This window comes from Sceloporus undulatus, chromosome 6 (assembly GCF_019175285.1).
Source record: "Sceloporus undulatus isolate JIND9_A2432 ecotype Alabama chromosome 6, SceUnd_v1.1, whole genome shotgun sequence".
In the NCBI taxonomy this organism is placed as follows: domain Eukaryota; kingdom Metazoa; phylum Chordata; class Lepidosauria; order Squamata; family Phrynosomatidae; genus Sceloporus; species Sceloporus undulatus.
In genome coordinates this window covers 32,282,114-32,300,748 of record NC_056527.1, presented here as the reverse complement: position 1 = coordinate 32,300,748, position 18,635 = coordinate 32,282,114, and the positions used below count along the sequence as shown (strand labels likewise).

General features: G+C 40.3%; 1 protein-coding gene across 2 annotated transcripts in view; it reads right to left on the bottom strand.

The window, feature by feature from the left end:
• Positions 1 to 18,635, bottom strand: part of DYNC1I1 (dynein cytoplasmic 1 intermediate chain 1) — a 251,011-nt gene that overhangs the window by 121,164 nt on the left and 111,212 nt on the right. For both annotated transcript variants that reach the window (XM_042476919.1, XM_042476920.1), the window contains exon 7: positions 7,715 to 7,804. In XM_042476919.1, coding sequence (XP_042332853.1) covers positions 7,715 to 7,804 — 90 coding nt within the window. The remainder of the gene's footprint in view (positions 1 to 7,714; positions 7,805 to 18,635) is intronic.

The following is an 18,635-nucleotide window of genomic DNA, read 5'->3' as shown; positions in this document are numbered from 1 at the left end:
CATAAACATGAAAATATAATTATTTTAGACAGTGAACCAAAAACTAAAGGAAAAAGGAAAGCCAAAAGATTTGCTTAATATGTAGCCCTACCAAAAAAAAAAAAAAGGAAAAAAAGAAAAAAGAACTAGAATGTACTATGCTAAATCAGAATTTACATGAAAATCTCTTGAAAGATTTTCTTCTCCCATACAGCTCTGCCTAGGATTTGAGATCTGGCAAAGGACACTCTTCCCTTAGTCCTGCCACTCTGAGGACATAAAAGACCATCTCTGTAGATGCTTATAGTCTAACAAATCCCTTCCAGAGGAGGCTATGTTCACCTTCTGCCTGTTGTCCTTCTACAGCCAAGCTCTTTCTGTTTAAATGTGTTCTAAATAACTGATTGGATGCCAAGGGCTTTCAACAGGTGGGTGCTGTGTGTTTATTATTATATTGGCCTGGCTCTATTGTTGCTCTCAACATGAACAGGCCCACTGAACTATTGTGATTTGCCTATCTGCTGACTCTGGGGTGTCATGCCGTGCTGTATCTAGTATATTTAACACTTGGTGCAGATCATTTTTAATACCCCTTCCTCTTTTCAACAGCCTTTTCCCAGGTCTGGCAGAGATGCTGGCTGGGTGGCAAAGGGAAGCAACTCTCTTTTACAGCCAGCCAGCAGAATCACCAGACCCAGAAGACAGCCCAGTCCCACCAGCAGCCACCAGTGGGAGTGGGTTGCTCCTGCCACTCCTCAGCATTTTTGGGTCTCGCAGAACTGCTAGGTAAGTAGGAGAAGGAAGAGACTTGCTTTCCTGCCTAGCTAAGAGAGCCACCAGACCTGGAAAGTAGCCATTTCCAACCAGTGTACTGGATGACACCCCTTTCTGAAGTGTCCCATGGTGTGGTTTGCACCTTCCATACCCCTTAATGACACCACTGATGCCATGTCAAGCCTATCCCAGGCCCTGAATTCAGGGCTAAAATCTGACACCTAGGGATAGTACAGAGGGTGGACTCAAGCAATGTCATTAAGCATGATACTTTCAGCATCAACTACAGTTGCACATAGTTTGCCATTCAAATATAAAACAATAGATTTAAACAAATGAGAAAAATACACACGCACATGTTTCAAGGTAGCACTCTCACCTTGGGATTCCTTCCCCTTGACTTGAGAACTGGAGAAGAGGGCCTAGGCTCTGAGATTCAGAGCCCCATCCTGAGATCTAGGAATCCTACTCAAGTCACCATTCATCAACTGATTCAATAAGTCTTCTCTAATTGACACTAACCAATTAAGGCCATTATATCATGTTAATTGTTGTGCTTTCTAAATTGTTATGAGGTCAATTGTAAATACTACAATATGTTTAAATATAGTTTAATATTATAAACTCAGGAGATCTTATTTATACCTACTCTTTCAGATGGAACATAAATGAAATTAAGAAATACAATGTTCGAGGATCTGCCGTAGGTTTTCATTTAGTTTCTGGATGTCGCCTGATAGACAACTCTTAGCATTATCAGTCAAAAGGCATTCTGCAATTCACCTTTACCTACTTAATGATTTCATATGCTGAAGGGAAAAAATGATGGAAGAAGCCAGGGGGGAGGCACAGAAGGCTTAAAAACGGAAATGTATTGCTCTGAAATGCTATCATTCGGCCTCATTCAATGTGATAGAATAATTAACTGGAAGTACCCTGTCTTGTTAAAGAGGTGAAAGTCATATTATTATCTTGGATCCAAAGAACTGAGCAAAGTGTTCTATGCACTCATTGTGCAGAACACTGTCTTCCTTTCCCCTAGAAACCCTTTAGATGTCCCCCAATCCCCACACCTGATGGTTGAAGACCCCTCCCAAAAAGTATCTGAAGCAACATAAGTACTGTAGTTAGAGAAAATGTGAGGAAATTGGAAGAAATTATGCCTTCCTTCATGTATGAGAAGTGCTTTCCACTCACATATAAGATACTTTGGATTCAAAGTGTGGAAATGATTTCTTTAAAAGTAATTCGCCCTTAATTCACTGGAGGAAAAAATTAGCAGTGAATCTAAAATTCAGCATTTTAGTTGTCAAATGTAAATTTGAATAACAAATAACATTTCTAATTACTTTAATTTGTTACTGACCATGTTTAGTATTTGACTATCTATATGGTATTTTAATCTAACAATTTAACAGATAAATTAATCAATTAGTTATCCAATTCTCTCCCCTCCCCAACATTTCATGGACAAAAACTGGGACACATCAGTTGTGGTTAAGATGTCAAAAGTTATTAATAAGGAAGAACACACAAGCTTAGAGAGGTTGCAGATGTTTGCTTTTTCCTGAGCCTACTGGGAAGGGCAAGATTCTGCTCCTCTGCTCCTTTCCTTCTGAATTAGTGAATGCAAACTGCTTTTGCAGTTTGAACTCTGTTGGCAGCAACTGAAGTAAGCTGAATACAAAGGGGGAAATGGAAAGAAGAGGTAGAAACTGGGACATTTTAAATGTAGGTGAAAAAGTGGAATGACAAAGGATTGTCCCTACCAAATTTCCTGGTAATCCGACATGGTATTCGTATTCATGTAGTAAATCAGATTCATATTAGGATGGGAGATGCAGGGGCACTTAGAACGCATGAAGGAATGCAAAGATCTTCTTTACAAAAACATGAAACTTTATCAGGGTTTCTCTACCAGTTCTGAACAATTTTTGTTAACCAGCCATTGCTAAAATAATTACTATTGATTGCATGTTTTGCATTTTTATTCCTCTACATCTCCATGGTGAGTGGGTGAGTGAAGTCACTGAAATCATTGACATTTTTCTACTCCTTGGCTCAGTCATTATCAAAATTGAGACTGTAGTCAAGAAATAAGAAGGAGAATTGGGCTGCATCCACACTGCAGAAATAATCTAGTTTGACACCACTTTAACTGGCATAGCTCAATGTTACAAAATTCTGGGAACTAAAGTTTTATAAGACATTTAACCTTCCCTGTCAGAGAGCTCTGGTGCCACAAGAAACTACGAAATCTACAGCTTTGAGGCATGGCCGTTAAAGTGGTGTCAAACTGGATTATTTCTGCAATTTGGATGCAGCCTAGGATGTAATGGCAGTAATAATGGCTCAAGATGAGATCCTAAATTGTAATAATATATCACTGAAAACCAAAGTTAAGAGCATGCACCCCATAGTGTTTCCCATTTCTGTTAATGGATGTGAAAGATGGGAATCTTTTCATTTTAAAAAAGAGCACCAACAGACAGACCAAAATAAAGCTGCTTCGGGTCACTTTGGAGGTATGCTGTTTAAATGACATATGCATTGTAAGGGGCCAGAAGCTGCACCAAAGCTGCGCTTCAGTCCTTTGGCACAGCTTCCAGCCTCTTAGGACACATGCAGCATTTAAACAACATACCTCCAAAGTGACCCAAAGTAGTTTTATTTTTGCCTGTCTGTTCAGGCCCAAAGACTCATTTGAAGTGTCATCCTAAAGGAGAGATCAACAGATACCACAGACCACAAAAAAACAAAAAATACCATAGGTCCAAGAGCAAATCAACCCTAAATTCTCACTAAAAGCCCAAATAACTAAACTGAGGTACCTTGGATCTACCACAAGACAATAGGATTCATCAGAAAAGATCATAATGCTGTGTAAACTGGAAAGTAGTAGGAAAAGAAGAACATGTCACAGATACATTGGCTCTATAAAGGAAGCTGTAGCTGTTAGGAATATATATCCTCCAACAGGCCCTATTTGGTACAGATGATCCCAATCCAGCCTCTGAAAAAGCACTTTTCCAGCTGCTTTTTAAAAATCTCAGTTTCTCTCTCCTCCTCCCACTTTCCCCTTTGTCCTCAGATTACTATCATTGTTGCAACATGATTTCAAAGTGCAGAAGTAGTTTGCATACAATTAACACTGCAGGGAGAGATGAAAAGAGGGGGCAGAATCCTGCCCTTTCCAGTAGGCTCAGGCAAAAACAAACCGCTGCAGTTCATGTGCTTGTGTTTTCTTTCTCATTAATAATGTTTGCCTCCCTGACCACACTCTGATGTTGCTTGGCCACACGTTTTCAAGTTTTCATCTGTGAAATGTTGGAAGGTATGAGAACAGGGTATCTAGTATTTCTGTCATCCATAGGGTCACTTTCAGTTGAGGCTGATATGAGAGCATATAACAATAACAACATCAACAAAAATATCAATATCCCCTCTTACTCAAACATGTGTTTAAATATTTATGTGTTCAGGGAATATGGCACACATATGATGAAGTGGGCTGAAGTCCACAAAAGTTTATAAACATTATTAAGTAACATGAGGCGACTGCTAGTTTTGAAGATGCCACAAGACTCTTTTTTGTTGTTGTTGCTATGCAGCTCTCTCCCCTTCGCCGTAAAATGTAACAGTCCTGCTCGCTTCGCAAAAATGTAATGTATACCACAGATTCAGCTCCTTCATGACATTGTTGATAAAGCTTGTAATAAATGACCTCAAAAAATCTATCACAGCAAGGATAGAATAGCTTACAAATGGTATTTCATTTTAAAAATTCTGTGGGGTTTTGTTGTTGTTGTTCCATGCATCAATAAGTCTTTTATTCATATTCCTCTCAAAAACTGGATGCTGAGGTGATATGAATGATCCAAGGTGCTTCAAGTAAAAATAAAAGTTTTGCTCCCTGTGTGATCGCCAGTTTTTACCCCAGAATAAATTTTTATGGCTGGGTTATAAAGCCATTCAGAAACAAGATTCATAAGGGAAGTGCTGACACAGGCTTTAACTGCTATACAGAAGTGTGAATGGCGCCGCTATAATATCTATTAGAGATTCTTTAAAAGTCCAGAGGGAAAAATACTGTATTGCTTTGTGCGGAAAAGAAAAGAAACGAAACCAGAGCACTTTATGCCAACATAAACATGCATTTAACCCATTATAGACTAATTTGCAGGAAAGCCCTTAATTCTGAATAAGCATTGTAGAACCCAGTACCGACAGGAAATGTAACTCTCAATTCCTGTTTTGTTTCTAACATGTTTTTAATCACTTCCATGGAGCACACATGGAGGTTACAAACTCAGAAATGCAAGGGATTGTATGAGGGAATCAAATATGATTATGTGAGGGGGAAAATAAAAGCAGAGGAAAGGAGAAAAGTCTCTCTTATCTGTATTTTCTCTTGCTTATTTCACGTATTGAGGCTACAATCCTAGTTGTATATAACTGTGAATAAATTGAACTCAGGGGAACTGACTTTCAAGTAAATATGCACAGGAATAGTTTCTAAAGGTGCAAGAATCAGGAAATCTTTCCAATAATTCTTGGGAGGGAAGGGGGTTATTACACCTCAACAGTTAACAAAAGGCACTCTGCATATGTTAAGTGACATGATGTTTGTAGTTATTGATTTCATATCCTTCAACATTTCCAAGCAACATTAGACTATGGTCAAGAGAACAAAAGTTATTAACAGGGAAGAGCAGATGAAAACAAGCAAGAACGGACACAAACAGGGAAGGCTGCAGCAGTTTGTTTTTGCCTAAATCTACAGGGAAGGCCAGAATTCGGCCTCCTCCTGTCCTTATCCTCTGCTGACCTGAGTACAAATTACTTTTGCCTTCTGAACTCAGGTTGCAGCAACAGAAGTAAACCAGCATGAAAGCAGGAAGAGGAGAGAGAAAAGGGGGATATTTTAAGAGCAGTTGAAAAAGTGGCACAACAGAGTATTAACAGGGACCATCCATGCCAAATCAGAACAGTTTTGAGTGTATGTGATTCATACATTTTACTGAGAGCAGGCCTTGACGGACCAAAAAAGAGCTCAAGTTCTAATTTATGATGATTTTATCAGAAACACTGATGTTAATCTTGCTTATGTATTTTAGCTTTCAAAAGCAAAATGCTTTTTTTCTGTGACATGGTATCAGTGTTGATTTATTTTGTTCCCCTTCAGCTCCTAAAATACTAACACTCTCACAAAGTGCTGTTATATCTGAGTCAACTACCGCACTTCCTTTTGAATTCTGTGGTCTGACCATCTCAAAAACTGTTACTACCAAAAAATCCAACACACAGCTACCATTCACCCGGGACCTGGCTTGACTAGACAAGAAGAGGAGCCAGTGGCAACATGAGGCACTTCTACTAGACTAAACTATAACAAAGAAATAGATGATGTTAGTTATGGCTCCCCTTCAAATACAACAACAAAAGTATACAAAGGGCTCAGTTGCAAGCATGTGAAAAACTAAAATAAATATATATCTTTCAGGAGTCTATTTAGTTTGGCTTTTTAAAGTATTCACGCATAATCCACAATGTCGCCTTCCAGAGATATCTGAATTAGGGCTGCTTTTATGTGGCAACGGGGAAAAACATAACACAAATCTCAACCAAAATTTAACAACTAATACAGTATTCAACGACATTGGTCTTGCTTTTTCTAAGCCTCCTTGCTAAACCTACTGATAATAAAGCAGGCACTCAGCTGGGGTGTCTGCTAAATATGCATCCCAATATAAGAACTTTATTAGCATCCACAGTTATTATCAGAGATTGGGGAAGTTACCTTTTTTTACTACAACTCCCAGCAATTCCTAGCTGGATTGTTGAGTCAAAGATTTTGAGTGCAGTAGTGTAAAATAGTAACTTCTTCAACCTTTGATTATTAGTAATGAAGGCAAAATGGAGAATATAGGAGACTGCCTTATATCAGTTCAAACGATTTGTCCATCCAAATCATTCTGACCGGCAACCACTCACTATATTCTAAAACAGCAATTTTTCAAATCATCTGTTGCTGCATCCTTTTTGAATTAGAGATATCATAGATTGGTCCAGAGATCTTCTACAGCCAAAGCACAAGATGTCTCACTGATCTATTTTCCATCCTGTGTTCACTGTACTTTAATGTCAGTCCAGTGATGGACAGCAGGACATGTTTTAAACAGCTCCCCTGCATTGCAATGGAGGGCTCTGGGTCATCTAAGAAGATCCAGAGCAACTAGTGAGTTTACTGAAACTGTTATGGGTGGGTGGGTGGGGGGGTACCCTGGTTTTGGTGCTGAACAAGCCTGACATCATCCAGACTGTTCACACACAAGACAGGGATTGGCCCCTCTGTCATCCGGACTCCCTGCTGAGAGGACAGGGAGAGGACGTTATATTTGGCCAATGCAGACAAGGTCTTCTCTCTTGGTCTGACCCCCCTAAACCTGACAGAAACATCATTCACCCATAATCCAATAGCTGGCAAAATGGATGTCTTCCCCATGCAATGAATGTTTGGTAAAGCAGGTTTGCAGGGAAGTTATGATCATAACAATACTGTCACAAACCAAGCAGCCATCATGAATATGAAATAGTTACAGATGAGTAAATTTATCTGATAGAGGATTTCCAGCCATAGTTCCATATACCAGATCATGCTAAGAGAAACCAACTAACATAACAGAGCTCTCCTTGCCACTCTTCTCCACTTTAGTGTTCCAAAGGTAGCTTCAGGTGGTTTCCCCAGGCCTCCCGGCCAGTGTTTGAGACTGCAAGAAGGCTGTAGGGCAGAAAAGGATCGCTCACCCTCCTGGATCCAATGACATAAAAAGTCCCACCAGTGGAGTTCAATCATAGTAAAATAATAAAAATAACAGTTAAGACTATAGACACCACATGTAAAGTTAAGTTGGAAAGAATAATGCTTGATGAAGTTTGTATAAAGTCTATGTTTACAAACCTTCTTTCACCTCTTGCTTCTTTTCTTGAGTTTCTATCTCAGAATCATTTTGTGGTTTTGGTTCAACCAATTCCTCATCTTCCTCATCCTCTAGAGAGAGAGAAAGAGACAAAAGAAAAAATTGAAATTTGTAACAATGTTATTTCAAGGTATGATTAGTTTTTCTTCAACAAACTAGACATGAATGTCTAGTCGTAACCAACTGTAGGGCTCCGTTACTAAGCCGAAGAGCCAGCATTGTCCAAAGACGACTCTGGTGCTCATGTGGCCAGCATGACTGCACAGAATGCTGTTACCTTCCCACTGAAGTGGTACCTGTTTATCTACTTGCATTTGCATGCTTTCAAACTACTAGGTTGGCAGACGCTGGGACCAGTGACAGGAGCTCACTCTACCTGCAGCACTTGAGTTTTGAATGGCCAACCTTCCAACCTCACGACAGTCAGACTTGGCATCTTAACCACTAAACCCTATGCATAAGGTGTACACGAATCATAAATGAATTTCATGTTTAGACCTGGGTCCCATCTCCAAGACATCTCATTATGTTTATGCAAATATTCCAAAATCTAAAAAGAAAAATCCAAAATCCAAAACATCTCAACCTGTTGTAGGGCTGACTTCTGTGCCCTAGCTTTTACTAATGCCACACGTGTCTCTGCCCTGAGGGAAAAGGCTGAGGTCCCAGAAGGTAATGCCAGTCAGTACCCCAGAAGCTTATTTTGAGAAAACTCCATTTTTCCCCAAGTTATGTCTTGTCTCCCAGAACCCAACACCATATAGGATTTAAGTGAATACTTCCCCAAGAAACATGGTTCTGGAATTACCAACCTGCCACTTGTAAAATGATTGATAAATAAATAAATAACAGCTCGGGCTTTGTTCTGTGCTGTTATTTTAATAATCTGTAACTGAATCATTTCAAGAACATTTCTTATCAAAATATACACCCAAATATTTGAAGAAGTAAGCTTGTTCTATCTTATTTCCATCTAAACTCCAGTTATACCTGGGAGTATGTATATCATTAAAACATCAATTTAATCTGATTAGGTATAAAATGTTGTGTTTGAAAGAAATCATAAAATTTATCCAGACTTCTCTTTAGCCCAATTTTATTCATTAATAGCAGCACCACATCAGTATATATTAGGACTGTAATTTTACAGTTACCTATTCTTGTGGCGAAATGGTCTGGACAATGCAACTCAGTTACATTATTATTAATATAAAGATTAAACAGCAGAGGTGCCAACAGGAAACCTTGTTCAACTCCTTTATTGGACAAATTTCCTCCATTAGTCTTTAATTTTTGCTAACCTGTACCCCCCACCGTTGTATTTGTATAAAATTCCTGAATCAGGATCAGCAATCTCTTATCAATGTGAATATCTGCAGACGATTCCTGTTAGTTAAATCAAAAGCTGACGAGATGCCAATAAAAGCAACAAAAAGCCACTTGGAAGAACTGCTGGTATGTTTATAAATTAAATGATGTAACACAAAAATCTGATGCACTCTGTGGCAGCCTTTCCTAAAACCATTAATCTACACAGCTTGATTTTACAGACAATTTATATGCCTATTTTTACTCAGAGATCTTTGGACCTTTGTTTACAAGAAAGCAGATTCATGTAAGGAAACTAGAACAGGCATGTTTATTAAAATATGGTGGACATTCACTGATTTTGTAAACATCACATCTTATATTCCAAGACCACCAGGGGTTCAGCATAAATATTGGAGATACATGCTACAGGACCTTTGATACATTACATTATGAAAACTGAGGATCCAGGATTATTTATTGACAAGGGAGGAAAAGAAAAAAAAATTACACTGTTGTTTATAAATTGATAAATTAATTATATCTAGGGTGGAAGTTGGAATTGATAGTTTCTGGGAGAGGTTTATTTTTATTTGGTGCTATATTTATGTTTACCATCCTGTATTCTTTTTTTGAATGTAGAGTCGAAGGCTTTCATGGCCGGCATCCATAGTTTTTTGTGGGTTTTTTGGGCTATGTGGCCATGTTCTAGCAGAGTTTCTTTCTGACGTTTCACCGGCATCTGTGGCTGGCATCTTCAGAGAATGCTTTGCCTGGAAAAATTGGGTATATATATATATTGTGTGAGCCTGGGAATGCAGGAGTGATTTGCATATGTATTGTTCTGTGTTGATGGCTGGCCTCAGCCTGGGAGGCTAATGCAAAAGAGCATTATCTGCAGGGAAAGCCCCTGACTGAATGGTTTCCCATTTGCATTTCCTGAGTCTTTATTTTGCTATTCCTCGGGACTGGTAGCCAAATTTTGTTCACTTTAAGGGTTTCATCTTTCCTGTTGAAATTGTCCAGGTGTTTGTGGATTTCAATGGCTTCCCTGTGCATCCTGACATGGTAGTGGTTGGCATGGTCCAGAACTTCAGTGTTTTCAAACAGTATTTTATGCCCAGAATGGTTTGTGGCATGTTCTGCTGCTGATTTTTCTGGCTGGCCCAGTCTGCAGTGCCTCTCGTGTTCCTTGATTCTGGTTTGCACGCTGCGTTTGGTGGTCCCTATGTAGACTTGTCCGCAGCTGCATGGTATTCAATAAACTACTGTGGCTGTGAGAGGGTCTCTCTGGTCCTTGACTGAGCGAAGCATTTGCTGGATTTTCTTCGTCGGTTTGTAAACCATTTGAAGGTTGTGCTTCCTCATCACTTTGCCTATTCTGTCTGTGACTCCCTCTGGTGTCATAACAAGGTGCCCAGCTATGTGATTGACACTGGGTGCCTTGTTTTCAACCTCAGAGTGAGTGACTCGTGGCACCAGGTGGCACAGTGGGATGCGTGTGTAGACAGCTGCCTGGCATCACTCCAGAATGGAGAGGTAAAGGGAGGGATACAGGTCAGCTCCAGGGCCAGAATCTCCAGGAGCAGCCCGGCATATTCTGGCCAGTGTAGATCTGCCCTAGGAACAATTTGTTCATGTAACTAGGCATATACTGTATATAAATCCTCTAATCCACCAGATCCTGTCTGATCTTGGAAGCTAATCAAGGTAATCTCTGGTTAGTACTTGAATGGGAGACCATCAACAAATACCAGGTGCTGTCGGCTATATTTCAGAGGAAGGAACTGGCAAAGCCACCTTTGATTATACCTTGACTAAGCAAGCCCTATGAAATAAGTCAACAGGCGCACTTGAAGGTGCACACAGGCACGCACACACATGTAACACTAACATTTTTTGAAGAGGATTATGGTCAGCTTTTGATCTACCAAAGTCCTGGGCATGAATACATCAAACCCAGCAGTATGAGAGTGGTAAGTTTTCCAAAATCTGCAAGACATTCTCGAATGAATCACCTGCTCCTTCCTGTCCCCTGCAGCAACTTTCCATCTCAAATGTCTTACGTTTGACTTTTTGTCCCCAGTGGCATGTTTGTGAGCAGTAAAGGGGGGAAATGCATACATGTTTGAGCCTAGCAGCTATGCCAATAGTGGGACACCTGTTATTCAAACACCTCATTTCCAATTCAATTCTCACCAGATTAATTTGTCTTTTGACCTACAAAAAGGGGTTAAATAGAATCCTGACCTCAGGTCAGATGCCACTGGCAAGTAAATAGGCATAGCAACAGTTCTGAAAACCCACCACTGCTCAACTTGAGAACACATCTGCCAGGAGGTACATTTGGAGCTTAAGAGCCATTCGGCATTAATACGAATTTAATGAGCACTGAAAATTGACACATGTCAGCTACTTCTAACAGATGTTTTACTGCCCTTTCTTAACCTATGCAAATCTTTCCTCTACTGCTTTCCCCTCTTTCACCCGATTCATATGTTATTCCCTTTCCTGTTTTATATTTTACTATATTTGTGTTAAGGTACACTGCATTTAAACATCTAAGCCAAACTGCAGACCCATGATGAGGATGAAGAAGGACATTTAAACTTAAGACAGAGCCTCAGAAATCAATGCAGCCAATTATAAGCACCTGTAAAAGATGAAGATAAAAGATAAAAAGGATCTCTGACAGAACATCCTCCATGCGCGTGCATGCGTGCATGTGTCACAGATTGGGATGGGTTGAAAGAGGGAATCTCCATCTGAACTTGAAGCACATTTCAAAAATGCTTAGTATTGCTCTAGACAGATTCAGTATCAGATTAGTTTATATGCTTGATGCATCCCTGAGCTCTAATACATAGTCGGATACATGATTGACTTTTGCCCTGCTGTTGGCAGGCAATGCCTTCTTTATTCTGACAGCCTTTGGGAAATTGAATATTTCTAAAGAAAGGGCTTTTAAAAAATTGCAGTACTGCTTTTAATTGTACTATTATAATTTTTTTTAAATTATTATTTTTAAAAGAATTGGCTCTTTAAGTACATCTCAGACCTTATCATAGGCCACATTCACACTACATAATAAACTGGTTTTCAAACCAGTGTAAACTGGTTTAAAGGACCCTTGTTCATACTTGCACTGAATTTCTGGTGCTGTTTGCCAGGGAGGCGCAGCGCTAAACCCAGCTAAACTGTTTCTTTCGAATCCGCGGCATTCCCTGCATCTTTTTAAATGAATCAATTCAGCACAAGTGTGAGCATGCTGTCGATTGGATTTGGTTCCCTGTGGTATGATCATCCCTGTAATACAACTTCACTTTGATTTAATCCTATTGATGAATGTGAACATGAAGTTGAGTAAACTGAAATGGGCAGATTCGATCTCAGTTTGAATAGTGTGAACATCATCTATTCGGCGCTAAATTGCTTCATCGCTTTAACTCAAAAATTGGTTTATTATGTAGTGTGAATGAGGCCATACTATAATGTTAAAATGTGTCATTTCAAGTTATTTCCAACTTAGGTGACCCTAAGGCAAACTTATCATAGGGTTTTCTTGGCACATTTCTTCAGAGCGGAGTTACCATTGCTATCCTCTGAGGCTGATAGAGGGTGACTTGCCCAAGGTCACCCAAGTGGGTTTACATGACCAAGAGAGAATTCAAATCCTGGTTTCCAGAGCCATAGCACAATGCTCAAATGCCACAGTGGCTCAATATGGAGCTATCACTCCACTTTAATGGCCATGGCAACATCATGTGGCATCCTGTGACTTGCAATTTGGGGAGGGACATTTTGAATTCTCAGAGAGGTCTTGCTACCAACCTTAGAATTCCACTGAATGTTGCCATAACAGTTAAAGTGTGATAATAGTGCTATAACACTGTAGAATGATAGAGCTCTTTGACATTAACTTATTGGATATTTTAGGTGTATTTGAGTCCTAAGAGGGGGGAAGATAGGATATAAATGGGGGAAGAAGGGAGGATAAGAAGATTAATATGGTACTGTTGCATATATGTTACCAGTGTTGGGCAAAACACCTCCCACAAACCTTCCCTATCTACCACTGGATATGTGCCAACAGTAGATGCAACAATCAGATTTTTTAAAAAAAGATATTGGTCATACTGCTCTAGAGAAGAAGAAGAAGAAACCCAAAATCTATATTTGAACAACACTTATATTAAAGACCAACCAAAAGTGCCAGCTGGTGACTGAGGATTAATCAGGACTGTTCTTGCCAAATTGGGGGCGTTAGAAATTATATATTTTAACACTTTTGCAAGTATTACTTTTTTAAAAAAAATATGGCAGCTGTAGTCAAACTCAAGAGGCCTTCTCAAGTTTTGCTTTGGACTGAAAACAGTTTGCTGCTTTAAAGCAATGTACAGCAGTAAGGGATCCAGAATATGAAGTGATAAATAGATACGTAGACAGATAGATAATTTTCACGGTGATGGAATCTTCTGGTACCAGATTTTTCCTCTTCAGAACAGGCAGCAGCCTCATGATGCTGGATTACCTTGTCTTCATGGAATCTGTGGCTAGATGAAAAGGATGCCCTGCTCTTGAAATATATTGAGAGATTTGCAGATATTCCTGTGGAAGATACTGTATTAACAACTGAAAGTGATAGTGAATGATGAAAGATTTGCAGGCAAAAAAGAGAAAAGGAACACATTTTTGCATATGCAAAATGACTGTATTACCATGCCTTGTAGAAAAGGCATTTTTTTGCATATTATTTTCCATCCAAGATCCATCAGTGTGGGCGGGGGAATCCAACAAAAGCACTCTAGCAGAACCGATGATCTGATCTGCTGGTACACACTCAGTGGGATTATGTTTGATTTATACATCACTGTCTGTAGCCATGTTTGTACACTGCAACAGAGGGCCAGCATTTCCATCAATGCTCTCCACAGACAGGCAAATTTCTTGAAGTGTCAGGTCTATGAAGGTGGCTCATCTTGATCAGTGGGAATGACAGCAGGCTTTTTGTGGTTTCTATTTAGAACTAATTGTTCTGCTGCCAAATACAGTAAATGGAACCTAGAAGTCTGTGATTATAGTGTCCAGGGACTTTGATTTCTTCCATAATGCTGGAATATTACAACGTGACATTTCAGGGGCATTGCTTTGGCAGGGGAATATAAGGATCTATTTTGACGTGCAGTTTGTACTAGAGCTTGGAAAAAATACTTTGTTGAAATACAACTGCCAAAACTCTCCAGCCAGTATGACCACTGGAATCCAGGAATTGTCATCCAAAAAGTAACTTTTCCACTCTGGTTTGTACACAACGATGCCTTGCTCATGGGAAGAATTCCAAAGTTATTTTCAAGTCTAAGTTTAGTACTTACTTGGAAGTTTTTGCCACTTATTCAAGTTGACCATACTGGGACCATCTGTATCATTCTAATTATTATTATTTATTTATTTTTTACATTTCTAAAAAGTCTTCAGTACAGAAACCACTTTTGTTTCTGCTGAGGCTATTCCATGAGGATTTACTCTCATAAATGAATCATGCTTTTGCACATTGGTAATAGATGACCTTCTATAACTGGATTTTTAGTCATTGCTATGAGTCTCCCCTATCTGCATATACTATTAATCAATTGGTTTTAAGCAATATTTAATATGTTTCTGTTCAAAATGAGGAGGGTCCCTAGTGGCCAGAACAATGCTTCTATTTAAACTACACACCAGACATCCTTGTAAGTGACCTGTCTCACTTGTGCTTCAAAGGGCTGGATTTATAACCTAGGTTTCATCTCTCAATGATGGAATTTTTCTTCCTATATAAATTTCCAAATCACCACCAACTTTCAGAAGCATTGACTTATTTCAAGGCAATTCATTATAGCAGTTTGGGATTTACACACAAACACTTTCTGATGACATAAGCACTCCTGTTTCTGCATTTCATTTAACCTGATACCAGAAGTTAAAAAGCAACTGTATTGCCTAAGCATGGTGGCAGGCCTGAGGAGAGGAGAAAGTAGGTAGCTTTTGTTGGGATCTAGGGAAATCCCAGCCCAGTTTAAAATCCCATTTTGTTTTTGTTATGTCATCAGCTTTAAATTACGGTGACCCAATGAATGAAAGATCTCCAAGAGACCCCAAGATCAACAACTGTGTTCAGGTCTTGCAGAGTCACAGCTGTGGCTTGCTTGCTTGAATCAATCCATCTGAAATGTGGTCTTCCCTTTGTTCTACTGTCTTCTATTTTAATGAGGATTATTGTATTTTCCAGTGAGTCATGCTATCTTAATATGACACGTTACAGACCGCCGAAAAGCAGCTGCCTGTACCCGCCCCTTTCCCCGCCGGATTGGGGCCTCAGTGGGCAGAGCGGCAGCCACTGAGGCCCCAATCCGCCACTTTCCAGGCTGCGGGGAAGCGGCAAAAGGCCCCTTCCCCGAGGCCTGGAAAGGGGTGTCCTTGGGGCTTCAAGCCCCAAGGACACCCCATGGCGGTGGGGAGGAAGAGAAAGAGGCCTTTCTCCCTTGCGTCGCTGGGCGCAACCATCTAAAGGCTGCACCCAGCAACGCAAGACCAGGAAGGAGCTCCATTTCGGAGCTTCTTCCTGCTCCGACGAAAGGCTGCACTAAGCACTCTTGCGCGGCGCAACGGCGGCGCGTTCGTGACGCCATCATGGCGGCCCCCATGTAGATGGGGCGCCACCATCTTGTACGTCCTCAGGACATATTAGACTTGGGGGCGTCAAGAAGTGACACCCCTTTTTAAACCTAGGACATCCTGAGGACGTCCCTTATGGTGGTTTGTAACGCGCCTATATGTCCAAATTACAACGGTTTAGTCATTTTGGCTTCTAGGGAGAGGCCAGGCTTGATTTGTTCTAGGATCTATTTATTGGTCTATTTAGCTATCCACCGTAACTGTTGAACTCTTCTCCAGCACCACATTTCAAATTAGTTGATTTTCTTACAATCAGCTTTTTTCACTGTCCAGCTTTCACAACCATACATAGAAATGGGAAATGTGATGGCATAGATTGTCACAACTTGGGTATTAATTATGTATCATTAAATCTGAGGATCTCCTCAAGTTCCTTCATATCTGCCTTTCTAAGTCTCAGCCTCCTTCTTCTGATTTCTTGACTACAATCTCTTATTTTGACTAATGACTAAACCAAGGTATAGCATTTTTTAAACCTATTTCAGTGTCTTCATCATCCATTTTAGTATGCTATGGTTGCACATATTATTTGTGCAGGAATATTTCCCGGTATCTATTCAAGTGGATGTTTACTTAAATCTTGGCTTCAGAGTGGAAAATTGTGAAACCTAGAACAGAATGAACATCATTTTGAGAAGTGATGGTTCTTCAGGAATTAGGGTTACAAGAGTGAAAACAGGAGAAGGTTCTGAACCTTTAGTGGTTGTAGAGAAGAGAAAATTTCAACAGGTGTTGCTTGTTACCTGGTTGTATTTCAGGCAGCAGCTGCTGAAATTCCCTCTTCCACACAACCTTTACAGGTAGAGGGGCCATCTCCAATTTTCATTTTGGCAATCTTACAAGTGTGAAGAAAGAATAACTGCACAGCAAACTGTAAGACTTGTAGTTTGAGCATAAAACACAGTTAGAAAGTTGGAAAGAAACGTGCCTCTCAGTGTCACATATTATCTCAAGAACAATCCCCAGAGTTCCTTAGGCCCATTACAGACGGGCCTGAAAATACGGACTGGGTCCGTATTAGGGTTAGAAAGGGGCATCACTTTCTGACGCCCCTAACCCTAATACGGACCCAGTCTGTACAAAATGGCGGCGGCTGTTCCACACAGCCGCTGCCATTACGAAGTCACGACCGCTCCACCTCCAAACGAGGTGGCATGGACGTGACGTCTTTGCGCTGCGCGAGGGTGCCTAGAGCGCCCTTTCCGCGGTCCAAGAAGGAACTCCGAAACGGAGCTCCTTCTGGGGTTTGCGTTGCTGGGCACAGCCTTTACATGGCTGCGCCCAGCGACACAGAGGAGAAAGGGGCCAAGCGGTCCCTTTCTCCTCCTCCCTGCCATTGCCGAGTGTCCTTGGGGCTTCAAGCCCCAAGGACACCCCTTTCCAGGCTGCGGGGAAGCGGCCTTTTGCCGCTTCCCCGCGGCCTGCAAAGCGGCGGATCGGGGCCTCAGAGGCTGCTGGTCTGGCAGCTGAGGCCCCGATACAGCGGGGAAAGGGGCGGGTGCGGGCCGCCCCAAACAGGTGGTCTGTAACCCGCCCTTGTTTCTCTCAGCTTTTCTTCTGAACAAACATGAAAAACCAACAGGGTATTTTAGGCTACTTGCAGTGGGTGGAAGGAACAAATAACATAATCAAGAACAGTCATATCTCAGCAATGGGGTATGGGTGCCATGTTACAGGCCTTTAGAACATATGTAAGAAAGTTAGATCTCTGGACAGTTCAAAAGAATATATAGTAGATCCTAGAAAAAAGAACAATTAAAGAGCATTTGCCACACATGTATAATTAACTTATCTACTAGCCATATAGCTACGTCTGGGTGTAAATACAAATTTGGCAGCAAAAAAATTATGAAAATGGGTCTCAAAAGCTAAATGACAACAGTCAATCATCCCACTTTTTCCACTTTTTAATTTTTTAAAAAATATTTGTGAAGAAATACATAGAAATTTCATAACAAAACAAACAAGGTAGTTCATGTCTGTTGCTCAAAATGGACAAAGGGTTTTATGTATTATCCATATTAGAAGTTTGTGCCTGGCCCAAACAAATTTATGCTTGATGCTGACTGTATATACATTAGTGTTATACCCACAGGTCCCATGACATTCATATAAATGAGCAGCTCAGGTCCACGTCATCTGAAGTTGCTTGTATCTTGAGATTTTTCAGGCGCAGCCCTTGTCTTTGTCCCACCACCTTCTCACAGGTACATTTGGTGAGAACACCAAAAAAGATCTTCTTACTGGTTGCTCCCATGCTTTGAAATGCCCTTCCTAGAGTTTCTGCTGCTCTTCGTGGTGCCTTCGGCATTTCCACTCACCTTTGGGAACTACCTGCTCAATGGGGAAATGGCTTTTAGTAAGAGCTACATAGTCTGCAATTGGTGTACTTCTTTTTTAAAAGATGGGAATATTTTTACATTGCTTTTAATTCTATATGTAGCCTAATTATATTTTAAATGTTGTATGTTTTGATGTTGTAGACTTTGAAACAGACTGAAGCAAACAAAAGCCAAAGGGAAAAAATGGGAGGAGGAGAGAGAAACTGGGTCATTTTAAATGTCAAGAGCCCCACTTTATTTTGCTTTGGTCAGACCTCAGCTGGAATACTGTGTCTAGTTCTAGGCACTGCAGTTCAAGAAGTGTATCAACACGATGGAATTATGTCCAGAGAAGAGCAACCAAGATAGATATTTAGATGTATATTTATAGTGTTATGCTTTATTGTTCTTGTTTTCAATTGTATATATTTGATGTTCCACCCTTTAGTGGAAAGGGCATTATAAATGAATGCTGTTATCTTATCATTTTAAATATTACTTGTAACCTACCTTGAGTCCCAAAAGAAAAGGCAGGATATAATTAAATACAATGGTAATA